This window comes from Saimiri boliviensis, chromosome 14 (assembly GCF_048565385.1).
Source record: "Saimiri boliviensis isolate mSaiBol1 chromosome 14, mSaiBol1.pri, whole genome shotgun sequence".
Lineage (NCBI taxonomy): Eukaryota > Metazoa > Chordata > Mammalia > Primates > Cebidae > Saimiri > Saimiri boliviensis.
In genome coordinates this window covers 30066492-30094366 of record NC_133462.1, presented here as the reverse complement: position 1 = coordinate 30094366, position 27875 = coordinate 30066492, and the positions used below count along the sequence as shown (strand labels likewise).

Below are 27875 nucleotides of genomic sequence, written 5' to 3'. Positions count from 1 at the left end.
AGCCCCCGTGTGTGGGTTGGAGGGCGGGGCCTCTCCCCTGGGCATCGCCACCATGGAAGAATTTCCTGGGGTGACCTGAGACAACAGGCCAGGCGTGGTGGCTCACGCTTGTCATTCCAGCACTTTGGGAGGATGAGGCGGGTGGATCAGTTGAGGTCAGGAGATCGAGACCAGCCTGGCCAACATGGTGAAACCCCGTCTCTACAAAGAATACAAAAATTAGCCAGGTGTGGTGGGCATCTCTAATCCTAGCTACCTGGGAGGCACAACAATTGCTTGAACCTGGGAGGCAGAGGTTGCAGTGAGCCGAGATCGGGCCACTGTACTCCAGCCTGAGTGACAGAGCAAGACTCTATCTTAAAACAAAAAAAAAAAAGCTAGGCATTGTGGCTCACGCCTGTAGTCTCAGCACTTTGTGGGTGGATCACTGGCAGTCAGGAGTTTGAGACCAGCCTGACCAATATGATGAAACCCCGTCTCTACTAAAAATGTAACAGTTAGGTGGGCGTGGTGGCATGGGCTTGTAATCCTAGCTACTCAGGAGGCTGAGACAGGAGAATCCCTTGAACCCAGGAGGCGGAGGCTGCAGTGAGCCCAGATCGTGCCATCGCACTCCAGCCTGGGCAACAAGAGTGACACTCCGTCTCAAAAAAAAAAAAAAAAAAAGACAACAGAAATGTATTCTGTCCTATCTGTCCTCGTTGGGGAAATCAGAAGTTCAGGTCAAGGTGCTTCCCTTTGGAAGCTCTGAGGCTGATCCCGTCCCAGGCCTCTCCTGTCCTTGGCGTCCCTTGGCTCATGGCTGCGTCACTGCCGTGTCTCCTTCTTCTCCGCACCTTCACCTGGCCTTCTTGTGTGTTCTCTCCTCCTGTTTATTTGTTATTATTTTTTTGAGACAGGGTCTCACTCTGTCACCCAGGCTAGAGTGCAGTGGTGCAGTCACAGCTCACAGCAGCCTCCATCTGGGCTAAATCGATCCTCTCACCTCAACCTCCCAAGTATCTGGGGCTACAGTTGTGCATCACCACGCCTGGCTACTTTTGAACATTTTTTGTAGAGACAGTGTCTCGCTGTGTTGCCCAGGTTGGTGTCGAACCCCTGAGGTCAAGCGATTCTCCAGCCTCAGCCTCCCAGAGTGCTGAGATTATGGGCATGAGCCACCACACCCGGCCCTCTTATGAGGACACCTCTCATTGGATTTAGGATCACCCTATACCCAGGACGGTGCCATCTCAAGATACCAAAGGAATATTCCAAATAAGTTCCAAATAAATGCTTATTTGGAATAAGTATTCTGAATAAGGTCACATGCTGAGTTTCCTGGGTCTGGATGTAGACATGTCTTTTGGGGGACGTAAGTCAACCCTCTGCTGAGCTGCGACTGCACAGACAGACCCAAGCACTGCCGTCAGCTGCGCTGCAGGCCTGCTCAGAGCCTTGAAAGCACCAGAGTCTAGTCTCGATGTGCTGGGCTTGTGCACATATTCCCAGAGTGCATCTGCTCATGGCCCACCCTTCACCTTCGTCCCGGCCCCAGGGACGACAGTGTGGGAGGCTGGTGGGTGCATGGGGGCTGCCCAGTCATGTGCGAGCTTCTTGGAGGGGATCCAGAGGAGGCACCCAGCTGTGCGGGAGGTGGGAATTGAAACCTCTGAGGAGGCGACTGTTCAGGGCGAGAGTGGAGCCGAAACCACAGAAAGTGAAGTTTCCTTCAGCCTCTTGTCCCTGCGGGCCGCTCAGATGTGAGAGTGAGGAAGTGGGACAGGCCTGAGCGGAAGGAGATTGACAAACAGCACAGAGACCCCAGTGGAAACGGCTTAGCTGTGGGCCTGGGCAAGGGCAGGTGGCTGTGGCCCCCAGAGCGGTGGGCAGGGGCTGGGGCATGGGGCCGAGAAGTGAAGGGAAATTGAGCAGCCAGAGCGGGGACCCCATGTGAACAGTGCTGCCTGGGGCTGTCACCATCTCCTACCCTTTCCTGAGAGCGATAACCCTTCCTGCTCCGTTTTGCCTTGGGAGCGAAATCCACCCCTTCCCACAAGACTCCACGTGGCCCCTTTCGCCTGCCCCTCTCTCCAGCAGCATCAGCCCCTCACTCTGTGTCCTCATGACGCACCCACTTCCGGCTGTTCCTAGAGCCCGCTGCGCACATTCCACCCCAGGGCCTTTGCCTGTGCTGAGCCCGCTGCCCGGTATCTCCTTTCCTGCAGCTTTTTGCGTGGCTCGGGCCCTCACTCTCTTTTTTGGAGGAGACAGGGTCTTGCTCTGTCGTCCAGGCTGGAGTGCAGTGGCGCAATCTCAGCCCACTCCAAACTCGCCTCCCGGGTTCAGGCGATTCTCCTGCTTCAGCCTCCCAAGTAGCTGGATTACAGGCACCCACCACCATGCCCGGCTAATTTTTGTATTTTTGGTAGAAATTGAGTGTCACCATGCTGGCCAGGCTGGTCTTGAAATCCTGACCTCAAGTGATCCACATGCCTCAACCTCCCAAAGTGCTGGGATTACAGGAATGAACCACTGCCCCCGGCCCCTCACTTCCTTTAATTGAGGTCTTTGGCAACCCCATGCCCATCTTCTATCCCCTCCTGCTTCAGTGCCCCCCAAATCTCTGCTCACCTTTGCCAGGCCCCCCCATCCTCTAAGACCTTGGCATCTGCCCCCTTGCCCTGGCACTGACCGCAGGGACAGTCTGGGAGTGTCTGTCCAGCTCTATCTCCCCGGCTTGGGGACTCCTGGGAGCTGGACCAGGGCTGTATCGTCTGTGTGGTTCAGCCTCACCCGGCACAGGGTGGGGGGGTGTGTGGCACCAGGAGAGATGCCCCATTCTTGCCCATCCCCCTGTTCCAACCCCCATACAGACGACTGCTGGCCAGTTCGGCCAGATGTCTGCCCTGCCACCCTCCTCCAAGGCGAGCTATGATTTTCTTTCTCTCATGCCCCACAACCTACCCCCGGGGCTGCCCCCGCAGCCTCCACAGAAACCACTGGCTCTGGGCAACCTTGGCCCCAGGGGAGCGGGGAGAACGCAGGTGCGGCGAGGGGCGGGGCCGGGGGCGGGGCCTCTGAACCCACCGCGTTCCGGCCTCTCCGCTGCCACCCAGGTGCTCCTGAGCCGAGGAACGCGGGCGGTGGTCGCGGGGAGGGGAAGGGGAGCCCGGGGAGACCGCAGCAGGATGGGCGGGCGGCCCTCGAGCCCTCTGGATAAGCAACAGCGGCAGCACCTAAGGGGTGAGTATCCTGAGTGGGGACAGGGTGGGAGTCTGGGTGGGAGGGAGCTCCAGCCATCAGGTCTACATGCTCCATGAAGGAGATGGTGCTGGGGGTCAGACCTAGGGCCGTCAAACACACAGGATGCCCTCTTTTTTTTTTCTTTTTCTTTTCTTTTTTTAAATTTTAGACAGTGTCTTGCTCTGTTGCCCAGCTGGAGTGCAGCGGCGTGATCTCTGCTCACTGCAACCTCCGCCGCCTGGGTTCAAGCGATTTCCCCTGCCTCAGCCTCTCGAATAGCTGGGACTACAGGCACACCACTATGCCTGGCTAATTTTTTATATTTTTAGTTGAGATGGGATTTCACCATGTTGGCCAGGATGGTCTCGGTCTCCTGACCTTGTGATCCGCTCGCCTCAGCCTCCCAAAGTGTTGGGCTTACAGGTGTGAGCCACCGCGCCCGGCCAACGATGCCCTCTTAATGTGAATTTCACTCAGCGAATCTTTTGTTATTGTTGAGACAGGATCTTGTCTGTTGCCCAAGCTGGAGTGCAGTGGTATGATCACGGCTCACTGCAACCTTGGCCTCCTGGGCCCAAGCGATTCTCCTGCCTCAACCTCCCAAGTAGTTGGGACCACAGCGTGCACCACCGTGCCCTGCTATTTTGTTATTTTTATAAGACAAGGTGTCATTATGTTGCCCAGCCTGGTTTTGAACTTGTGAGCTCAAGCAATCCTCCTGCCTCCCGAGTAGCTGGGACCACAGGTGTGCACCACCACGCCAAGCTAATGCTTTTATTTGATTTTGTAGAGGCTGGGTCTCACTATGTTCCTCAGGCTGCTCTTGAATGCCTGAGCTTGAGTGATCCTCCCACCTCAACCTCCCAAAGTGCTGGACTACAGTCAGGAGCCACTGCACCTGGTCTGAATCTTATTGTTAGTATAAGTATATCCCAAATTTTGCATAATGCATAGTTATGCTGAAAACCAATAACTCGTTTAATCTTTTTTTTTTTTTTTTTTTTTTTTTTTTTTTTTTTAAGACGGAGTCTCGCTCTGTCACCCAGGCTAGAGTGCAGTGGTGCGATCTCAGTTCACTGCAAACTCTCTGCCTCCAGGATTCAAGTGATTCTCCTGCCTCAGCTTCACAAGTAGCTGGGATTACAGGCATGCACCACCATGCCTAATTTTTCTATTTTTAGTAGAAATGGGGTTTCACCATGTTGGCCAGGCTGGTCTCGAACTCCTGACCTCAGGTGATCTGCCCACCTTGGTCTCCCGAAGTGCTTGGATTACAGGCATGTGTCACCATGCCCAGCCCATGTCTTCTATTTTATTTGGTAATTATGGTGACCTGATTCAGGATAGGGGTTCAGATGGGAAGCATGGGACCAGCTGGAGGGTGTCCCAGACCCAGCCAGATCCTGAGGGACGTCCTCCTGGGTAGGCAGGGACCAGCAGGTTCTTTGGCAGGATGCTGGGAATGGAGACTCAGTTCCCAATTTGAGACCAAGAAGGGGCATTGCCGCTCGGGTCCCTCTGTCTTCATATGCAGGGTGAGCCCCTGTGCTGGGCGCTGGGGACATTGTGGGGTTGGTACTGGCCTTATTCTGGCAGGCTCATGGTCTAAACTCCTTCCATCCTGTGGCTCTGCTATGTGAGACTTCTGTGCCCAAGGTGACCTCAAGGCATAGAATGGCTGCTGGAGCTCCAGCCATTGGGTCCACATTCTGGGCAGCAGAATGGAAGTATGTTTTATTTACAATCAAATGTATACACCTTAGGACAACGGCTCGAAGAGCTAGTCACCCATGTGACGACTTTCTAAATAGATCAGGATACAGAACACTTCCATCACCCACAGAAAGTTCCCTTATGTGCTTTGGAGCTTTAAAAGCTTTTGAAAAGCTCCTCAGGTAAAGCCTATGGAGAAACTTTTGGGTGTGATGCATCGGCTCATTATCTTGATTGTGGTGAGGGTTTCACAGATGTGTGATTGTGTCAAATCTCAACCAACCATAAGCTTTACGCGATACATGATCTATAAGTGAAAGTGTGGCTCACACCTGTATTCCCAGTGCTTTGGGAGTCCGAGGTGGGAGAATCACTTGAGGCCAGGAGTTTGAGACCAGCCTGAGCAACATGGTGAAACCTCATCTCTACTAAAAATAGAAAAATTCGCCAAGCATGGTGGCGGGCACCTGGAGTTCTGGAGTCCCAGCTACTTGGGAGGCGGAGATGGGAGAATCACCTGAGCCCGGGAAGTGGAGGCTGCAGTGAGCTGTGATTGCACCACTGCACTCCAGCCTGGGCCACAGAGCAAAACCCTGTGTCAAAAAGAAAGAAGAAGGGGGAGGGGAGAGTTTCCTCCCAGCCACATTAATGGGGACAGGCACAGGGGGTGAAGGGTGCATGGAATTTGGTGACAACTTGTTGGGCAGCTCCAGATAACTATAGGAGCCCCAGGTGGCTTCCCTGTCTGTTTCACCTTCCCCAAGCAGGTCTCTTGGGCAGATTCAATTTGCTGGGCTCACGGTCCTGTTGTCCCTGCAGATCAGATGGACACCCTGCTGAGGAACTTCCTGCCCTGCTACCGCAGGCAGCTGGCGGCATCAGTCCTTCGGCAGATCTCCCGAGAGCTGGGCCCCCAGGAGCCGGCTGGAAGTCAGTTGCTACGAAGCAAAGTGAGTTTTGTGGGGGCGAAGGACCTTTGGTGGGGTGGGGGTGGTCCTGGAGGAGCCCTTCCTAAGCCAAGCTTCCAACCTCAGACCTTTGCCATTGCCACAGGGTGACTTTAAATATTCACTGTTTGAATAAACATTCACTGAGCGGCCAGGTGAGGTGGCTCACGTCTGTAATCCCAGGACTTTGGGAGGCCGAGGCAGGCCGATCACCAGATGTCAGGCATTCAAGACCAGCCTGACCAACATGGTGAAACCTCGCCTCTGCTAAAAATACAAAAGGAAAAAAACAATTAGTCAGGCGTGGTGGTGCGCGCCTGTAATCCCAGCTAATTGGGAGTCTGAGGCAGAAGAATCGTTTGAACCTGGGAGGTGGAGGTTGCAGTGAGCCGAGATGGCGCCACTGCACTCCAGCCTGGGCAACAGAGCCAAACTCCATCTTAAAAACGAACAAAAAACCAAAAAAACCCCACCAACAAATAAAACCATTCATTGCACATGTAATTCACGCCACATCATGGGCTCGGCATGAGGACACACAGCCTTTGTCCAGTGACAAGGACAGATCCTGCTCTAACCTCTGGTGTTCACATCCAAACAAGCCAGCATATCCTGACGTGAAATGGAATAACTTTTTTTTTTTTGACAGAGTCTCATTCTTTTGTCAGGCTGGAGTGCAGTGGCTTGATCCCAGCTGACCGCAACCTCTGCCTCCTGGGTTCAAGCGATTCTCCTGCCTCAGCTTCCCGAGTAGCTGAGGCTACAGGTGTGCACCACCACGTCCCGCTAATTTTTGTATTTTTTAGTAGAGATGGGGTTTCACCATGTTGGCCAGGATGTTCTCAATCTCTTGACATCGTGATCCACCCACCTCAGCCTCCCAAAGTGCTGGGATTACAGGCGTGAGCCACTGCGCCTGGCAACTTTTTTTTTTTTTCTGAAATGGAATTTCCCTCTGTTGTCCAGGATGGAGTGCAGTGGGGTGATCTTGGCTCACTGCAATGTCTACTTCCTGGGTTCAAGCCATTCTTGTGCCTCAGCCTCCAAGTAGCCGAGACCACAGGCGCCCACCACCATGCCTGACTAATTTTTGTATTTTTAATAGAGACGGGGTTTCACCATGTTGGCCAGGCTGGTCTCAAACTCCTGGCCTCAAGCCATCCCCCAACCTCGGCCTCCCAAATTGCTGGGATGACAGGCATGAGCCTGCGTCTGGCCTCCAGAGGTCTCTGGAACCATGAAGTCGTGTGCCCCATACAGCTCACTCTTCACCCACTTAGGAGATGGGTCTTTGATGAGGAAACTGAGGCACGGAGAGGCAAAATGCCCTGCCCGAGGTCACACTGCAGGGGTGTGTTTTGAATCTGGGATCCATGCTTATTGCTAATGAAGGGGGCTCCTGGAGCTGTGGACACAGAGCCTTTTCTGCCTGGGACTCTCCCTGACCAGCCTGAGGCATCACAGGACCTGAGCATCACCCCAGGATACAGCAGGAGCTGTCTGGGTGGTTGGGACACAGGGACATCAGCCCACAGCCCGTGACACCTGCTGATCCCTCTGCTTGCAGAAGCTGCCCCGAGTCCGTGAGCACCAAGGACCCCTGACCCAGTTTCGGGGCCACCCACCCCGGTGGCAGCCGATCTTCTGTGTTCTGCGTGGGGACGGCCGCCTGGAGTGGTTCAGCCACAAGGAGGTAAGTGAGTGTCACGTGGCCTTTCTGCTTCTGGGTCCCTCCTTCCCACGCCCCCCAGCCTCAGTTTATGGAGTCCATCTCTCAGCATAGCCCGACCTCTATCAATCACCCACTATGAATCTTGGGCCTCTATATGCTTGGTCTGTTGTAGATTACCTCATCTCATTCCCTGCTGTGCTGGATGGGTAAACTGAGGCCCAAGTCAGTATCAGAGCTGTGGTTTAAACCTCTTGAGGCCTTTGCGAGTCAGACCTCTGACCCCTCTGCTTTCTGGCTGGGGAGCTTGGGGCGATCACTACCTTTCTGAAACTCAGTTTCCATCTCTGTGAAATGGGATGATAGTGTCTCACCCATGTAGGGCTTTGAGGGTTCATCAAGAGGGTCCTCAGGCAGCACACGGGACCAGCCTGGCACACGGGGAGCCAGGGAGTGCTGGGAGTTCAGGGACTGAGGGAGGAAGGGAGGGAAAGGGAAAAGGAGGGAGAGAGAGAGAGAGAGAGGGCAGGAACAGGAAGAAGGAAGGGAAGGAGGGAGGAAGAGAGGAAGTTATGGGCACGGAGGGAGGATGGATGGAGGGAGGGGAAAGAGAGGGAGGGCGGGACCTGGTGGCTCACACCTGTAATCCCAGCCCTTTGGGTGGCGGAGGCAGGTGGATCCCTTCAGTCCAGGAGTTCAAGACCAGTGTGGCCAAGATGGTGAAACCCCGTCTGTACTAAAAATACAAAAACTAGGACCGGGTGCGGTGCCTCATGCCTGTAATCCCAGCACTTTGTGAGGCCGAGGCGGGTGGTTCACTTGAGGTCGGGAGTTCAACCAGCCTGGCCAACATGGAGAAACCCCATCTCTACTAAAAACACAAAAATTAGCCGGGTATGGTGGTGCATGCCTGTAGTCCTAGCTACCTGGGAGACCGAGGCGGAAGAATCACTTGAACCCAGGAGGCAGAGGTTGCAGTGAGCTGAGATTGAGCCCTTGCACTCCAGCCTGGGCAACAGAGCGAGACTCCGTCTTAAAATAAATGAATAAAATAAAATACAAAAAATAACCAGGTATGGTGGCACACACCTGTAGTCCCAGCAACTCAAGAGGCTGAGGCAGGAGAATGGCTTGAACCAGGGAGATGGAGGTTTCAGTGAGCTGAGATCGTGCTGCCACACTCCAGCCTGGGCAACAGAGCCAGGCTCTGTCTCAAAACAAAAACACAAGACAGAGAGAGGAAGGGAAGAAGGTGGGGAGGTGGAGGGCTGTGGGAGGGGCAGAGGATTTTCCAGCTCATCTGAAATCTTCCCTTGATAGTACAGTGGGACACAGAAGCCACACTTCAGACCTGTCCCAAGTTGGTTCTCTGGGTGCCTTTTGTAGGAATATGAAAACGGGAACCGGCCCCTTGGCTCCACAGCCCTGACGGGATACACACTCCTGACTTCCCAGCGTGAATATCTCTACCTTTTGGATGCTCTCTGCCCGGCCTCCTTGGGTAAGGGTCCCGGGGTTCCCAGGAGCAGGTTTCTCCACCCCCAGCATTGTTGATATGTGGGGTCAGATCATTCTCTGCGATGGGGGGCGTCCCGTGCACGGCAGGGCGTTAAGCATCATTCCCGGCTTCCACCACTTGGGAGGCCAAGGGGGGCGGATCACTTGAGGTCAGGAGTTCGAACCAACCTGGCCGACATGGTGAAACCCCGTCTCCACTAAAAATACAAAACTTAGCTGGGTGTAGTGGCATGTGCCTGTAATCACACCACTTTGGGAGGCTGAGGTGAGTGGATAACTTAAGGTGAGGAGTTCGAGACCAGCCTGGCCAACATTGAAACCCCTTCTCTACTAAAAATTCAAAAATCAGCTGGGTGTAGTGGCATGCCCCTTGTAGGGCAGGAAGATCACAGCTCAGAGACATGAAAACGTGTGCCCTAGTCATAGAGCTAGAAAGTAGTTTGGACAGGCTGGGGACAGGCTCACACCTGTAATCCCTGCACTTTGGGAAGCCAAGGTGGGCAGATCAAGAGGCCAGGCGAGGCCGGGCACGGTGGCTCAAGCCTGTAATCCCAGCACTTTGGGAGGCCGAGGCGGGTGGATCACGAGGTCAAGAGATCAAGACCATCCTGGTCAACATGGTGAAACCCCGTCTCTACTAAAAATACAAAAAATTAGCTGGGCATGGTGGGGCGTGCCTGTAATCCCAGCTACTCAGGAGGCTGAGGCAGGAGAATTGCCTGAACCCAGGAGGCGGAGGTTGCGGTGAGCCGAGATCACGCCATTGTACTCCGGCCTGGGTAACAGGAGCGAAACTCCGTCTCAAAAAAATTAAATTAAATTAAATTAAAAAAATAAAAATAAAAGAGGCCAGGAGATCAAGACTATCCTGGCTAACATGGTGAAACCCTGTCTCCACTAAAAAAAATACAAAAATTAGCTGGGCCTGGTGGCAGGTACCTGTAATTCTAGCTACTCAGGAGGCTGAGGCAGGAGAATAGCTTGAACCCAGGGGTCGGAGGTTACAGTGAGCTGAGATTGTGCCACTGCACTCCAGCCTGGTGACAGTGAGCCTCCATCTTAAAAAAAAAAAAGAAAAGAAAAGAAAAGAAAGAAAATAAAAGTGGTTTGGGGTTTGGTCAGGTTGGAACCCTGGCCTGGCTAACTCCAAAGCTCCACGTCAAGCTGGTCTCATATAACATCCCAGCTTGGATGGATTGGTGGTGGTGGCCGGGAGGACTGTATTGAGGAAGCTGAGGCTGGAAAACAATGATGGGATGGATTGGTGATGTCTGCCTTGGGCATGCAATAGAAGAAGGTGACTTTACCTCCCCACAAACCGTGCCCTGCCCAGTGCTGCTGGAATAAGGAAGGTGGCATGTATCATGGTGTGGCTCAGATTTATCGAGCAACTGCCCATTTCAGGGACTGCTTTATGCATTTCAGGGGTATTTTCTCCTAGTAAATGAGCGTTTAGAAGGTGCGACCTCCTCTGTTTGTTTTCAGGAGACCGTACTCAGGAAGAGCCTGACTCTCTCTTGGAAGTGCCTGTGAGGTTCCCCCTATTCCTCCAGCACCCCTTCCGCCGGCACCTCTGCTTCTCTGCAGCCACCAGGGAGGCACAGCATGCCTGGAGGCTGGCACTGCAGGGTGGCATCCGGCTTCGGGGCACAGGTGGGTCTCAGGAAGGGTCCGGTAGTTGTGAGGCTAATGGTCTGGGGTCACACGGCTCAGCCTCTGTTGGCTTGGGACCTCTCCAGGCCTCACTTTCCTTACTCAGAAAGTGGGTTGTTAGACTGGGTGTGGTGGCTCACGCCTGTAATCCCAGCACTTTGGGAGGCAGAGATGGGCAGATCACCTGAGGTCAAGGGTTCGAGACCAGCCTGGCCAACATGGTGAAAGCCCATCTCTACTAAAAATACAAAAATTAGCTGGGCTTGGTGATGGGCGCCTGTAATCCCAGCTACTCGGGAAGCTGAGGCAGGAGAATCGCTTGAACCCAGGAGGCAGAGGTTGCAGTGAGATCACCCCATTGCACTCCAGCCTGGGTAACAAGAGCTAAACTCCATGTCAAAAAAACAAAACAAAACAAAACAAAACAGAAAGAAAATGGGTTTTTGGGGGAGCGGGAAGGGACATCAGGCTGTTGTGAGTGACTAGGGCTGTGATAAAGACACACAGGATTCTCTGGAAGCTCAGCCTGGGGCATGGGAATTGGAGCAGGCTTCCCAGATGAGGGGAAGGCGGGGCCTAAAAAAGATGAGGGGCCAGCCAGGTGAAAAACGGGAATAGGTCAGGCACAGTGGCTCACGCCTGTAATCCCAACTTGATGCCAAGAGTTCAAGACCAGCCTGGGCAACATGGTGAAACTCCATCTGTACAAAAAATACAAAAGTTAGCTGGGCATGGTGGCATGTGCTTGGGGTCTCAGCTACTCAGGAGGCTGAGGTGGGAGGATCGTTTGAGCCCAGGACTTGGAGGCTGCAGCAAGCTATGATCATGTCACCATACTTCAGCCTGAGCAATGGAGAGACCCCTATCTAGGAAAAAAAGAGAGAGAGAAAGAAGGGAAAAAAGAAAGAAAGAGAAAAAGGAAGGAGGGAAGGAAGGAAGGAAAAAGCAAGAAAAAAAGAGGCCGGATGTGATGGCTCATGCCTGTAATCTCAGCACTTTGGGAAGACAAGGCAGGTGGATCACGAGGTCAGGAGTTCAAGGCTAACCTGGGAAAACATGGTGAAACCCAGTCTCTACTAAAAATACAAAAAATTAGTTGGGCATGGTGGGAGATGCCTGTAATCCTAGCTACTCAGGAGGCTGAGGCAGGGGAATCACTTGAACCCAGGAGGCGGAGGTTGCAGTGAGCGGAGATCAGGCCATTGCACTCCAGCCGAGGCCACAGTGCGAGATTCCGTCTCAAAAGAAGGAAGGAAGGATAAGGAAGGAAAAGAGAGAGAGAGGGAAGGAGGAAGGGAGGGAAAGAGAGAAAGCAAAAAAGTAGAGGACCAGCAGGACTAACACGCACAGTTGGGCAGGTTGTTAACTGCACAAACGACGCAACTAGAGGAGCAGCTAGTGTCTGCGGTATGTATGGCCTGAACTGCTGGTCTCCGGGCTGTGGCTGCCAGTAGAGGGTTCCTTCTAAGTTGAATAAGGATGCCTTAAGGGCTAGTGGTGATCCTGAGGGAATGTGTTCTCTGTGGCGGGCACTGCCTGTGCAAAGTTCCAGAGATGAGTGAGACTTGGGTGTTGGGGACCTGACCAGGAGGAGGGCTTCCTCCCCGGGCCATGGGGAGCCAGGCAGGCACTGAGCTCTGAGCAGGCACTGAGGCCCAGCTCCTCTCAGTCCTGCAGCGAAGCCAGGCCCCTGCTGCCCGGGCCTTCCTGGACGCCGTCCGACTCTACCGGCAGCACCAAGGCCACTTTGGCGACGACGACGTGACCCTAGGTTCAGACGCCGAGGTCAGTGCCCCGCGAGGCCGCCACCGGGACCCCCAGGACCCCTTCCGGCCGGCTGCGGCGCCCACGGCCCCCTCTCCCGCAGGTGCTGACCGCGGTGCTGATGCGGGAGCAGCTTCCAGCGCTGCGAGCTCAGACCCTTCCGGGCCTGCAGGGGGCCGGCCGCGCCCGCGCCTGGGCCTGGACTGAGGTTTGCAGGGATCCGGACCCGGGAACAGGGGGCGGGATCCGGGCGCTCGGGTTGCCCTCCCATGACTGTGGCCTAAACTCTCTGCCGGTCTCTCTGACCCCCATCCCCGCCCCGCATCTCGTCTCTCCTGCCCTCCTGTCCCGCGTGGGGTCCCCTCGACCGGTCTGGGCAGCTTCTGGAGGCCGTTCACGCAGCTGTCCTGGCCGGGGCCTCCGCCGGGCTCCGCGCCTTCCAGCCCGAAAAAGACGAGCTGCTTGCGACGCTGGAGAAGACGATCCGCCCGGACGTGGACCAGCTGCTGCGGCTGCGGGCGCGCGTGGCTGGGCGGATGCGGAGTGAGACTCGGGGGCGGGGCCTGGGCTGGGAGGGGCGAGGCCATGCTGGGGACAGATGGGCGTGACTTAAGCGAGGAATGGGCAGGGCCTTGTGTGAATAAGGGGCGTGGTCGGGGAGGGGCGGGGTCAAGCTTAGATCGTCGAAGGTAACAGGTGTGGGAGAGGGGCGGGGCCTAAGCTAGAAGTGGTGGGCGTGGCTTTGTGGGCGTGGCACCAGGGCGGGGCCTAGAGTCTGCCCCAAAGATACAGGGTCTTGAGGGGGCTGTGCTGGATGCAGCAAGGGCGGAGCCTCATTGGGGGGATAGGCGTGGCCTTGAGGCTGAGGCTGGAGGGGTTCAGCCCCGGAGCTGGGCCGCCGCGGGTTGGGCGGGCCTGGAAAGTGGAAGAGCCGGGGACGGGTGGGAGTAAAGGCTGATACTTGGGCAGGGGTGGGCCAAGGTGGCGTCTACAAAGACTCAGTTGGGAATCCCGACTCGGCCCGCCCCTCCGAGGCTCAGTTTTCTCATCACTACAATGAGGTAGAAGAGGGTGCTCAGCGTCCCTGTTCGGGTTCCCCTCGCCCTGCTGAACTAGGGCCCCTGCCCATCCCCATCTGCGAGGCACCTTGCGGAGGGGACTCCAGGCCAGTGTCTTCCACTCCCAGCGGATATCAAGGGACCGCTCGAGTCCTGCCTGCGCCAGCATGTGGACCCGCAGCTGCCCCGTGTCGCTCAGACCCTGCTGGACACCGTGGAAGCCTTGCTCGAGGTGGTGCGGACCCTCCTGGCTCAAGGCATGGACCGACTGTCGGGCCACCTGCGCCAGAGCCCATCGGGCACGAGGTTGCGCAGGGAGGTGAGCTCTTGTGGGTTCAGTGGGCCAGTGGGTGATGTGTTGAGTCTTTCCTGTTGAAAACCTCTGAATTTGTTTTAGGCTGCTTTTTACTTATTGTGGACCCATCACCATGCTATAGTCACTGGAGCACAGTTTTTGCTTTGTTTTGTTTGTTTTGGAGACAGTGTAGGGCACGTTGTGAGCCAGATGTAAGGCTGAGTGCCCCACAGGGTCGTGGGGTGAGGCTTATGCTGTGCTGAGGCGCAGGATCGGAGAAATAAAGAGACAGGACACAGAAGTACAAAGAAAATGCAGCTGGGCTCTGGGGGCCACGCCACCTATAAGCGGAGTCAGGCGAGGCCGGCAAGGCCGGCGAGGCGAGGCAAGGCCCCGAATGTCCAGAAGCGTGAGTATTTATTGTGTATAGGTTAGGGGGCAGGGCAGTGAGTGAAATCATCTTTAAGGATAGTGATAGGGTCGTGAGCAATGAAACATGGGGTCCACCCCCATTAGGTCACCTAGACCAGGAGGTGGACAGTGCACAGCAAGGGGCCGTGTGCAGTAAGGGGTCCACCCCTATTAGGTCACTGAGGCTTGAAGGTCGGCCGTGCACAGTGAAGAGGGTGCAGTGTGCAATACGTCTATCTATGGGCAAACTGCTTCTAAGAAGATTTATAGGAGGATGCTTTAAGTCACATAGCAGTGACAGAGCTGTCAAGGTTACCGCCACCTTCTGGCAGCTTCCAATGGATTCTATGGGAGGATGCTTTTCAAGCAGCACAGTAGCAAGAGCTGATAAAGTTCACAGTCACCAAGGTGGATTGCTGTTCTGAGGGCAGCCTTCCGCAAGAACTGGAGCCACGTCCTACAACTCCTTTATCAGGAGGAGTGGCTCTCGCCCCAAGCCTGCCATACAGCGGGTTTCTTTATGATACTGAATGCTGCCGCCTAGGCCATGGATTCTTGTCCTGGTATAACTGTTTTTCCTTAAATCATGCTCTGCACTGTGTCTGCTCTAGGCATTCCTCCAATTATAAGCTGCTTATCCCTTAATTTATGCTCTGTACTGTGTCCACTCTAGGCATTCCTCCGATTATGAACTAAGATATAATTATAGGTATATATGCAGGGAAATATTCTTTAGGCACTCATACTATCAACCATTATATGATTATATATGGAGGATTATATAAAGGGATTCTTCAAGCCCTATTTCTATAAACTAATATACAATTATATAAAGGATTATATAAATAGCTGAGTAGTAACACTATAAAGTGAGATATTCCTCAAGCCCTAACTCTTCCAGGGTTCTGCTTAGCTCTCATTCCTCGATGCCTATATGGGGGGTTACCCACAGACAGGGTCTCGTTCTGTCACCCCAGCTGGAGTGCAGTGGCACAATCTTAGCTCACTGCAGCCACAGCCTCCTAGGCTCAATCAATTCTCCTACCTTAGCCTCCCAAGTAGCTGGAAATACAGGCGCAAATCACCATGCCCAGCTAATTTTAAAATTTTTTTGTAGAGACAGGGTCTTGCTTTGTTGCCCAGGCTGGTCTCAAACTCCTGGGCTTAAGTCATCTGCCTGCCTTGCCCTCCCGAAGTGCTGAGATTACAGGTGCGAGCCACTGTAGTGGCCACGAAGCACCTGAAAACGTGAGGGGAAAGGAGTTGGATGTGAAGAGTGGCATTTTAGCAAAATCATTGTGAGATCACGCATCCAAACTCCTCCTCCCATTCCCCTGCAGGGAACAACCCATGTGCTCTTGTGAGCCAGATAATTCTGCTCAAGGCAGCTCAACTCAGTGCATCTCATATTCAAGTAACACCTAAAATCCATCCATCCATGCACACATGCATACATACGTGCATACAGAAAGCAGCACCTACTATGTGCCAGGCAACCTTCAACTCATTCTTAACCTTCTACTTCCTAATCACCTTCTCCAGGAGCTGTCCCTGGTCCCCGTCTATGTCTTGTGGTAGCCTGTGCTTCTCTTATCACAGTCTCACTTTCATACCACTGGCGGAGATTTCTATGCTCTGTCTCCCCCAATTTGTAAGCAAAGGCTGGCTTAGAGTATTCCATTTCTGCAACCTCAGGGCCCAGCGCAGAAAGGACATGAGGTGGTCATAGATCCAGGTCCAACTGAGTGTGCTCATTTCCTCTCAACTGTGCCAGCACAGTTGCTTTCAGGTTTTATCATTTTATACCCATGACACCACGCCTCACCACTACTTTTATTTTATTTTATTTTATGAGACAGAGTCTTGCTCTGTTACCCAGGCTGGAGTGCAGTGTGGTGATCTCAGCTCACTGCAACCTCTGCCTCCGGGGTTCAAGCGATTCTCTCCCTCAGCCTCCTGAGTAGCTGGGATTACAGGTGCCTGCTACTGCGCCTGGCTAATTTTTATATTTTTAGTAAAGATGGGGTTTCAATATCTTGGCCAGGCTGATCTTGAACTCCTGACCTCATGATCCACCCACCTTGGCCGGCCAAAATTCTGGGAATACAGGCATGAGCCAGTGTGCCTGGCCTTATTTTATTTTTTGATACAGAGTCTGTCTCCCAGGCTGACATGCAGTGGTGCGATCGCGGCTCACTGCAACCCCTACCTCCCGGGTTCAAGCGATTCTCATGCCTCAGCCTCCCAAGTAGCTGGGAGAACAGGTGTGCGCCACCACACCTGGCTAATTTTTGTACTTTTAGTAGAGACGGGGTTTCTCCATGTCGGCCAGGCTAGTATCAAACTCCTGACCTCAAGTGATCTGCCCGCCTCAGCCTCCCAAAGTGCTGGGATTACAGAGATGAGCCACCACGCCAGGCTCACCGCTACTTTATTATGAGTTTCTTTGGTGACAACTGAGGTGGGATGCATTTTCATTTGGGTTTCTCCTTTGCTGAATTGGCTGTGGGGTCCTTGGCCCTTTGCACTCAGCTGACAGAACCATCCCCCCACGCCCCCATAAACTGCTTCCGGGAACACAGGTTTACGCATTCGGGGAGATGCCATGGGACTTGGGGCCGATGCAGACATGCTACCGTGAGACCGAGCGGAGCCGGGGGCGCTTGGGGCAGCTGGCAGCACCGTTCGGCTTCCTGGGGATGCAGAGCCTCATGTTTGCGGCCCAGGATCTTGCACAGCAGGTGAGGGTGAGCAGGAGCCCGGGAGGAGGCCAGCCTGCGAAGAGCACCTCCACTAAGTGTGTCCTGGAGAGATCAGGATCATTGAGACAGACTCCGCGGGGCTTCCCGCCTCACGGGGACAGGAGCCCGTTTCCAGACAGCGCCACACGTGGTGGACAGAGCTGGGGCCGAATGTACAGGGAGCGCCAAGGACGTTCCTGATCCATCTCCGGGGTTGACGGGACTTGTGGGAGGGGGGGACTTCCGACATGGGGCAGCAGTGGGAGGAATGGAGCTGGCGCAAGTCCCGCGTGAACAGTGTTGAGAGCACTTGGCTGCATCTGGGGAACGTGGAGCAATTTTTTAGAAACGGGGAAGATAGGCTGGCGAGGTGGACGGGCAGATTGCTGAGTGCCTTGAGTATGGGGCTAAGGGGTGGGCTCTTTCCTGAGGGCAATGGGGGGGCCAGAGCAGGTGTGTGAGCAGGGGGAGGGCGTGGCTGCAAGTTCGGCCTGGGCCTGCCGTAGGGAGCACAGGCTGTTGGGGGCAGGCATAGGGGAGGCAGAGAGGAGGCCTGCACCAGGATTGCGGATGTCAGTGGGGAGAATTGAGAGTTGTTTTGAAGTCTGAGATGGCACCTGCCGATGGACTTGGTGACAGAAGAAGAGAGTGAGATGATTCAGTTCCACCTGGCACAGTTGTTCTTGTGCATTGCACAAGAGTGCTCAGTGGAGCAGGCTGAACTCTAGCTGGCTCTCTGCTCCCCATTCTGGGCACCCTGGCACCATCCCCCAGAGGGAGGGAGCTTTCTGCCAGCTTCTATACAGTTCCCCACAGACTGGACAATTCCCAGGTCCTGAGAGGAGGGGAATGGTGTTTCCTGGGACAAGGAGGAGGAGGCTGGGGAGAGGTGGCTGGTTGGGGCAGGCTGGATGCCAAGAAGGGGTCAGCTGGGCAGGTGGGGGCCCAGAAGGCTGGATCACAGATTGTGGGGTCATCACAGCATCTCCTCCCACAGCTCATGGCTGACGCCGTGGCCACCTTCCTGCAGCTGGCCGACCAGTGTCTGACCACGGCTCTCAACTGTGACCAGGCTGCCCAGAGGCTGGAGAGAGTCAGGGGGCGCGTGCTGAAGGTGCGGTCTGCGGGTACGGGGTGGCACCGGGTGGCAGTAGGGCCTGGGTGCTCAGATGGTCACTAGATGCGCGGTTGGGTGTGTTGTGCAGAAGTTCGAATCGGACAGCGGGCTGGTGCAGAGGCGGTTCATCCGAAGCTGGGGTCTCTGCATCTTTTTACCTTTTGTGCTGAGCCAACTCGAGCCGAGCTGCAGGAAGGTGAGTTAATGGGAAGGATGCAGGCAGGTCTGAGCATTGCCACACATCCACGTACAGCAGGCAAGAATGTTCTTTGCGCATGAGAGACTTCTGGCCAGGAGCGGTGGCTCATGCCTGTAATCCCAGCACTCTGGGAGGCCAAAGTGGGTGGATTGCTTGAGGCCAGGAGATCAATCTGAATAACATAGTGAAACCCCATCGCTATAAAAGTACAGAAGTTGGCCGGGCGCAGTGGTTCACGCCTGTAATCTCAGCACTTTGGGAGGCAGAGGCCGAGGCAGACCCTGAGGTCGAGAGTTCAAGACCAGCCTAATCAACATGGAGAAACGCCGTCTCTACTAAAAATATAAAATTAGCCAGGCATGGTGGCGCATGCCTGTAATCCCAGAAACTTAGGAGGCTGAGGCAGGAGAATCGCTTGAACCTGGGAGGCAGAGGTTGCAATGAGCTGAGATCACGCCATTGCACTCCAGCCTGGGCGACAAGATCGAAACTTTGTCTCAAAACAAAAACAAAAACAAAAACAGAAGTTAGCCAGGCATGGTGGCATGTGCCTGTGGTCTCAGCTACTTCGGAGGTCAAGAGGTGGGAGGATCAATTGAGCCCGGGAAGTCAAGGATCCAGTGAGCCAGGATTACACTACTGCACAGAGCAAGGCCCTAGCTCAAAAAAAAGAGGTTTCTGTACCCTGAGCCCTGGAGGTGGGTCAGGTGGCTTTTCTGGGCTTTCACAATGCCATCTGCTTTTCCCGTGATAGGGCTGATTACCCTGTGTCTGCCAAGGAAGAGCTGGGATGGGTGTCATACATCACATATCACCGGGTGACATGGGCACCAGAGGAGGAGGGTGGTGGATGATGGAGAGTTTGGGTAAGGGTTGGGTAAGGGGTTGCCAAGGGTCAGGAAGGATCTCCCTGTGAAATGAAGGCACGGGCCATGTTCTGGGGAGGGCATTCTACGCAGAGGGCATAGCACGTGCAAAGGCCCTGAGGCCTGATCATGCCTGGCGTGTTGAAGGAACAGTGACGAGGTGGGTGTGGCTGGGGCTCAATGAATGGGACAATGCGGAGGAGGTCGGGGGGAGTCCTAGGTGCCTGGGCACACAGGGCTCAGGGGCACCAGGCAGGTGTCTGACATGGGTACAAACGGAATCCTCTAGAGGAAGTGGATGGGGGTTGGGGGAGTCCCAGCTGAGACACTCACAATACTCCCTGTGAGGTGTGTGACTTGCTGTGTCTAATTAATCTAATGAATCCTTTCCACAATGATAGAGAATGGGGTCACTGAGTCCATTTTAAAGATAAGGAAACTGAGGCCCAGCGGGTGGTGCATGCCTGTCATCCCAGCACTTTGGAACAGTGAGACCCCATCTCTACAAAAAATGCAAGAATTAGCCGGGTGTGGGGTGCATGCCTGTAGTCCCAGCTACTTGGGAGGCTGAGGTGAGAGGATCGCTTGAGCCTGGGAGGTTGAGGCTGCAGTGAGCCATGACTGTACCACTGCACTCCAGCCTGGGTGACAGAGCGAGACCTGTTTATTTATTTTTTTATTTTTTTTTATTTTTGAGATGGAGTCTTGCTCCGTCACTGAGGCTGGAGTGCAGTGTCGCGATCTCAGCTCACTGCAACCTCCGCCTCCCAGGTTCAAGCAATTCTCTCCCTCGGCCTCCCGAGTAGCTGGGATTACAGGTGCCTGCCACCATGCCTAGCTAATTTTTTTCTATTTTTATAGAGACAGGGTTTCACCATCTTGGCCAGGCTGGTCTTGAACGCCTGACCTCCTGATCTACCTGCCTCGGTCTCCCAAAGTGTTGAGATTACAGGCATGAGCCATCGTGCCTGGCCAAGACCTGTTTATCTTATCTTATTTTATTCTATTTTTTTAATTTAAAAATATATATAAACAGCTCCTCCAAAGCAGAATATATTTATTTATTTATTTATTTATTTATTTATTTATTTTATTTATTTATTTTGAGATGGAGTCTCGCTCTGTTGCCAGGGTGGAGTGCAGTGGCGTGGTCTCAGCTCTTGACCTCATGATCCACCCACTTCGGCGTCCCAAAGTGCTGGGATTACAGGCGCGAGCCACCATGCCCGGCCCGTGTTTATTTTTACATTTAAAAAAAACTTAAAAAAATAGGCCGGGCGCGGTGGCTCACGTCTGTAATCCCAGCACTTTGGGAGGCTGAGGCGGGTGGATCACGAGGTCAAGAGATCGAGACCATCCTGGTCAACGTGGTGAAACCCCGTCTCTACTAAAAATACAAAAAATTAGCTGGGCATGGTGGCACGTGCCTGTAATCCCAGCTACTCAGGAGGCTGAGGCAGGAGAATTGCCTGAACCCAGGAGGCGGAGGTTGCGGTGAGCCGAGATCGCGCCATTGCACTCCAGCCTGGGTAACAAGAGCGAAACTCCGTCTCAAAAAAAAAACAAAAAACAAAAAACAAACAAACAAAAAAAAAATGTAAAAAAATAAAGATAAGGAAACTGAGGCCCAACACCCCCTCCCCTACAGCTAATCAAGCCCAAGGTTAGGGCAGAAACCCACGACGTAGGCCCCTAGAGCCCCTCCCCTCCCGCTGATCCCCTAACCTGCCGTGGTTCCAGGAGCTGCGTGAGTTTGAGGGGGATGTCCTTGCCGTGGGCAGCCAGGCTCTGACCACCGAGGGCATCTATGAGGACGTCATCCGTGGGTGCTTGCTGCAGAGGATTGACCGAGGTGAGTCCTGCCCTGCCATGGCTCAGGGGAGCATAGCCTGGCAGCCACTGGCTGTATGTACCAAGTCCCACCGGGGCCCCACCACTTCTCACTCTCTGTGAACACTTGCCATCCGACCTCAAGTCAGGACTTGGCCAGAGTTGGTCCAGGATGGAGGAGCTCAGAGGGGCAGGGATGGAAACTCTGAATGAAGGGCCTCTGGATTGGGGCTGTGAGGGATGTATAGGAGTTCTCAGGATGAGGAGGAGGCAGAGTTCAAAAACTATGGATACAGGTTGGGTGTGGTGGCTCACCCCTGTAATCCCAGCACTTTGGGAGGCTGAGGCGGGCAGATTACTTGAGGTCAGGAGTTCGAGACCAGCCTGACCAACATAGCGAAACCCCATCTCTACTAAAAATATAAAAACTTAGCTGGGTGTGGTGGTGCACACCTGTAGGCCCAGCTACTCAGGAGGCCGAGGCAGGAGAATTGCTTGAACCTGGGAGGCAGAGGTTGCAGTGAGCCAAAGTCATGCCACTGTACTGCAGCCTGGGTGACAGAGTGAGACTCCATCTTTATTTATTGTTTTTTTTTGAGAGAAAGACTCACTCTGTCGCCCAGGCTGGAGTGCGGTGGCACAGTCTTGGCTCACTGCAACCTTCGCCTCCTGGGTTCAAGTTATTCTCCTGCCTCAGCCTCCCAAGTAGCTGGGCCTACAGGCACATGCCACCATTCCCAGCTAATTTTTGTATTTTTAGTAGAGATGGGGTTTCACCATGTTGGGTGGGTCCATCCTGACTTGATTTGTGATGTCCCAGAGCAGTGTGTTGGGAGGTGAGACCGGTGGTGTCCAGGCTTGGTGAAGGGTGCAGGGATCGGCTAGCAATGTCTGCCATGGGTGTGGGCTTGGAGAGAGGCTTTATGTGAGCCACGTGTTCAGGATTCCTACTTGAGACATTTGTAGTCTCTCTGGGAAAATGCAGGGTACCCACTGAATTTCTGAAAGAAAGAAACAAAAGGAAAATGCAGGGAAGCCCCTTGGTGCCTGGGCTTCCCTAGGTATGTCCAAGGCTTCATCTCATTTCAGAACTGAAAAAGGCCCTTGGTGCCAGTGATGTATCCTGCACTCTGGATGGCTGCTTGGAGGTCCCATGGGAACAGGAGGAAGCAGGTGGGAACTTCACGGGCTTCTGGAACCTGCCTCAGCAATCGCTGGGGGTGGGGAGGTGGGGGCCTGCGTGGGGTGTATGGGATTGTCGTGAGTGTGGGTTCATGGATGGCACAGAATGTACCTTGCCTCCTTACCCAGCCAGGCTTGCCAAGCTCATGAACAAACACAGTGGGAAGCTGTGGAGTGTATCTGAGCCACAGAGGGACCCTCTAACGCAGGCCTCTGACGTGCATGTGAGCTCAGCCCTCAGGAGATGAAATTGTGGTGAATTTGTGTCGCAACGCTGCTTTTTTTTTTTTTTTTTTTTTTTTTTTTTTTTTAAAGGAGTCTAGCTCTGTCGCCCAGGCTGGAATGCAGTGGTATGATCTCAGCTCGCTGCAACCTCCACCTCCCAGGTTTCTCCTGCCTCAGCCTCCCAAGTGGCTGAGACTACAGGCGTGCACCACCACACCTGGCTAATTTATGTATTTTTAGTAGAGACAGGTGTTTCACCATGTTGGCCAGGCTGGTCTCAAGCTTCTGACCTCAGGTGATCTGACTGCCTCGGCCTCCCAAAGTGCTGGGATTACAGATGTGAGCCACGATGCCCAGCCTTTGTATTTCATCTCTAATGCCAGGACTTAGGGGTCATCTCCCAATGGCTACTTCCTGTTCCCAACGTGGAAAGGGAGATTGCAGTGATGGGGGCCTTAGGTTTACCACCGGCAAGAACTTGCAAGATGGGCATAATTTGAGGGATAATTTTTTAATGCAGCAGTAGCTAACTAATACACTTTCCTGCTGATCTGGGACAGAAAAACTGATCAATGTTTACACTAACTTGAATAAATAAACAGTCCTAGAAAGGCTTCTAAGGGCAGACACAGTGGCTCATGCCTGTAATCCCAGCACTCTGGGAGGCCAAGGCGGGTGAATTGCTTGAGCCTAGGAGTTTGGGACCAGCCTGGACAACATAGCAAGACCCCATCTCTACAAAAAGTTTAAAAATTAGTTGGGTGTGGTGGAATGCACCTGTAGCTACTCAGGAGGCTAAGGTGTGAGGATTACTTGAGCCCAAGAGATGGAGGCTGCATTGAGCTCGGATTGCACCACTGTGCTCCAGCCTGGGCCACATTGAGAGTTCCTGTCTCAAAAAAACAAACTAACAAATACAAACTTCTGAGTGTCAGAATATTTGAGGATTTGCAATCGGATGTGAAGGATTGCGGATGGGCCCCTGAATCTCTTTCACCAGAACCACGCCAGTTGGCATTTGGTTTCTAGTCTTTCATACTAACAGCCAATGCCACAGGGAATTATCTTGTACATACCTTTTTTGAAAGTGCAGGTTCCTGTGGGCAGATCCCACAATAGGAAACCTCCGAATTTAAAGTAGGTGTGTTTGTCATTTCAACAGAAGGCTGTCCACCAGGTAGCCTCACCTGCTGCCCCTCACCTTTGCTCAGGAGGTTTAGGAGCTGCTTTTAGCTCCTTCTCTGAGAAGCTTCTTTCCCATCCTCCTATACCCTTTTATCTTTCTTTCTTTCTTTCTTTTTTTTTTTTTTTTGAGATGGAGTCTCTGTCACCTAGGCTGGAGGGCAGTGGCAGGATCTTGCCTCACTGTAACCTCCACCTCCCAAGTTCAAGCGATTCTCCTGCCTCGGCCTCCTGAGTAGCTGGGATTACAGGCGCCCGCCACCACACCTGGCTAATTTTTGTATTTTTAATAGAGATGGGGTTTCATCCTGTTGGTCAGTAACCATGTGGGTCTCTTAACTCCTGACTTCAGGTGATCCGCCTGCCTTGGCTTCCCAAAGTGCTAGGATTACAGGCACAAGCTACTGTGCCTGGCCTACTTTTTTTTTTTTTTTTGAGACAGAGTTTCACTCTTGTCCCCCGGGGCTGGAGTGCAATGGCGTGATCTCAGCTCACTACAAGGCCCACCTCTTGGGTTCAAGTGATTCTCCTGCCTCCTGAGCAGCTGGGATTACAGTCGCCCACCACCACACCCAGCTAATTTTTGTATTTTTAATAGAGACCAGGTTTTACCATGTTAGCCAAGCTGGTCTCAAACTCCTGACCTCAGGTGAGCTGCCCGTCTCGGCTTCCTAAAGTGCTGGGATTACAGGCGTGAGCCACCATGCCCGGCCAACATTTCTATTAACTCTGATTTTTTTTTTTTTTTCCCCGAGATGGAGTCTTGCTCTGTCCCTCAGGCTGTAGGGCAGTGGCACAATCTCAGCTCACGGCATCCTCCACCACCCGGGTTTAAGTGATTCCTCTGCCTCAGCCTCCTGAGTAGCTGGGACTACAGGCAGGTGCCACCATACCCAGCTAATTTTTTTGTATTTTAGTAGAGACGAGGTTTCACCACTTTGACCAGGATGATCTCAACCTCCTGACCTCGTGATTCACCCACCTTGGCCTCCCAAAGTGCTGGGATTACAGGCGTGAGCCACTGTGCCTGGCTTATTAACTCTGATTTTTAAAGCACTTATTACACACCGGATGTCCGACATGTCTGACTTTTTGATGTCTGTTTGATATTTTTCACTATACAGACGAGGAAACTGAGGCTGAGCGAGAAGGAGCGGCCTGTCCCAGGCAGCCAGGCTCTGGTGCCCAGATCCAGCCACTCGGCCCATCGCCTTCTCGAGGAACACTCCAGAGCTGAATCTTCACCCGAATCTATCTTGTTTCTATTGGATAAATGTCTACAAGTGGAATTTTTGAGCCAAAATGGATATGCCATCTTTAGGCTTTTGTACCCACTGCCCCTCCAGAAAACTGTGCCATTTTATACTCCGAGCAGCAACATTTGTGTATTTTTTCCAAGTCTTTTCTTTTTTTTTTTTTTTGAGGTAGAGTCTTGCTCTGTTGCCTAGGCTAGAGTGCAGTGGCATGATCTTGGCTCACGTAACCTCCACCTCCCAGGTTCAAGTGATTCTCCTGCTTCAGCCTCCTGAATAACTGGGATTACAGGCGCCTGCTGCCATGCCCAGTTAATTTTTGTATTTTTAGTACAGACGAGGTTTCACCATGCTGGCCAGGCTGGTCGCAAACTCCCGTCCTGAAGTGATCTGCCCGCCTCGGCCTCCCAAAGTGCTGGGATTACAGGCAAGAGCCACGGAGCCCAGCCATTTTTTTTTCTAATAATAGAGACAGGGTCTCGCTATGTTGCCCAGGCTGGACTTGAACTCCCGAACTCAAGCCATCCTTCTGCCTCAGCCTCCCAAAGTGCTAGGATTATAGGAGTGATCCACCCTGTCCAGCCTCCAAATCTTCTCAACACAAGGACTTTTCATAAAAAGAAGAAACTATGCCAATTAGACACACACAGTAATCTCATTCTTTTATTTCAAATTTCTTTGACTAAATTGAACTTACAAATAAGTTTATTACGGCTGGGCGCAGTGGCTGATGCCTGTAATCCCAGCACTTGAGAGGCTGAGGCGGGCAGATCACTTGAGCTCGGGAGTTCAAGACCAGCCTGGCTCACATAGTGAGACCCCATCTCTACAAACAAATACAAAATTAATAGCCGGGAGTGGTGGCTGATGCCTGTAATCCCAGCACTTTGGGAGGCGGAGACAGTTGGATTGCTTGAAGACAGGAGTTTGAGACCAGCCTGGGCAACATGGCGAAACCCCATCTCTACTAAAAAAAAAAAAAAAAAAAAACAAACAAACAAAAAAAAACTGAGCTGAGATGGTCGATTTACCTATTTACCTAAGCCTGGGAAGTCAAAGCTGCAGTGAGTGGTGATTGTACCACTGCACTCCAGCCTGGGCCATGGGGGTGAGACCCTGTCTCAAAACACAAGATCCAAATATGTTGATTAGCCATTGGCATGTTTGTAGTTCTGTTTTTTTATTTTAGCGAATTGCCTGTCCATAGCTTTGTTCTACTTTTCAGGAGTGTTTATGTTTTTCTTACTGATATCTAATCACTTTTTTTTTTTTTTTAATCTCAAGGATATGAAGGCTTCGTGATACAGGTTACAGATTTTTTTTTTTTTCCCCTCGGCTTGCTGTGAGCTGTTAGGGTTTGTTTCCTAGCTGCAAATCTTAACTTGGTATCAGGTTTCCCGGCTGGGAGAGCAGCTTTTCCAGAACTCCCTCTGCTTGCCAGAAAAGTCATCTGCTAAGTAGATATTGGCAGCCTCTCCACTCTCATGAACTTTGCAGCTGCTTCCGGAGTGGGTTCCACAGGGATTCCCCTGTGTTCTTGGTTCCGCTTACAGAGGGACTGTCACACTCCATGGGGACACTTTCCTCCCATTCTATCTGGAGTTTTCAGCCTTCCCTAAGACAATGAGATATTCCTGACCTTTCCAGCTATTTCCCTCCAGCCCCACCTTCCGAAATACATTTGCGCATACATTTGCACTCAGAGTCTCCTTCAGCTGTCTTCCTTTTACCCTGGACGGGGTGGGACGGGATGTAGATGTTAATTCTGGAACAATTGCAGCCGCAAGAATTTGTCATCTTGCCCCTTTTGAGAAAAACGTTGTTTGCCCTGGTGCCTTTTTCCTAATATGAAAAGACCTTTCCTCATCAAGTCCACAGAGTGTAAATTTGTTTTTAGCTTTTTATTTATTTTTTTTTTTAAGATGGTGTCTCGCTTAGTCGCCCAGGCTGGAGTGTAGTGGTACGATCTTGACTCACTGCAATCTCCACCTCTTGGGTTTAAGAGATTCTCCTGCCTCTGCTTTCGGAGTAGCTGGGATTACAGGTGAGCGCCACCGTGCCCGGATAATTTTTTGTATTTATTTTTAATAGAGATGGGGCTTCACCATATTGGCTAGGCTGGTCTTAAACTCCTGACTTCAGGTGATCCACCTGCCTCAGCCTCCCAAAGTGCTGGGATTACAGGTGTGAGCCACTGCGCCCGGCCTGTATCATTATTTTTTCTTTTCTTTCTTTCTCTCTCTTTTTCTTTTTCTTTTTTTTTTTTTTTTTTTTTTTGTCGGAGTGTAGCTCTATTGCCAGGCTGGAGTATAGTAGTGTGACCTTGGCTCACTGCAACCTCTGCCTCCTGGGTTCAAGCGATTCTTCTGTCTCAGCCTTCCAAGTAACTGGGACTACAGGAGGGCACCACCACGCCCAGCTGACTTTTGTATTATTAGTAGAGATGTGTTTCACCATCTTGGCCAGACTGTCTCAAACTCCCAAATACAAAATCAGCTGGGCGTGGTGGCAGGCGCCCATAATCCCAGCTACTCTGGAGGCTGAGGCAAGAGAATCACTTGAACCCAAGAGGCAGAAGTCTGATATCTCAGCAGCGGGCTGAGATCTCGCCATTGCACTCCAGCCTGGGCAGCAGAGTGAGACTCCATTTCAAAAAAGAAAAAAGAAAAAAAATTAAGTTTTAGCCGGGGATGATGGCTCACTGGTAATCTCAGCACTTTGGGAGGTGGAAGCGGGAGGATTACTTGAGCCCAGGAGTTTGAGAACAGCCTGGGCAACATAGTGAGACGCCATCTCTACAAAAAATTTAAAAATTAGCTGGGCATGATGAAGTGAACTTGTAGTCCCAGCTACTTGGGAGACTGAGGCAGGAGGATCGGTTGAGCCCAAGAGATTGAGGCTGCAGTGAGCCATGATCATGCCACTGCACTCTAGCCTGAGCCACAGAGCAAGACCTTCTCTGTGAAAACAAGAAAAAAAAAAAGTTCAGATTTTTTCTTAGACGGAATTTCACTCTTGTTTCCCAGA

General features: G+C 52.7%; 1 protein-coding gene across 1 annotated transcript; it reads left to right on the top strand.

The window, feature by feature from the left end:
- The first annotated feature begins 7 nt into the window (after positions 1 to 7).
- Positions 8 to 27875, top strand: NIBAN3 (niban apoptosis regulator 3). The gene is made up of 15 exons (XM_003942271.4): positions 8 to 3225; positions 5758 to 5888; positions 7453 to 7578; positions 8941 to 9055; positions 10558 to 10725; positions 12395 to 12510; positions 12593 to 12697; positions 12870 to 13032; positions 13676 to 13866; positions 16836 to 16994; positions 17992 to 18108; positions 18200 to 18307; positions 20917 to 21028; positions 22096 to 22179; positions 24720 to 27875. The coding sequence occupies exons 1-15, from the start codon at positions 2880 to 2882 to the stop codon at positions 24830 to 24832; spliced, it is 2154 nt and encodes a 717-aa protein (XP_003942320.3). The 5' UTR covers positions 8 to 2879; the 3' UTR covers positions 24833 to 27875.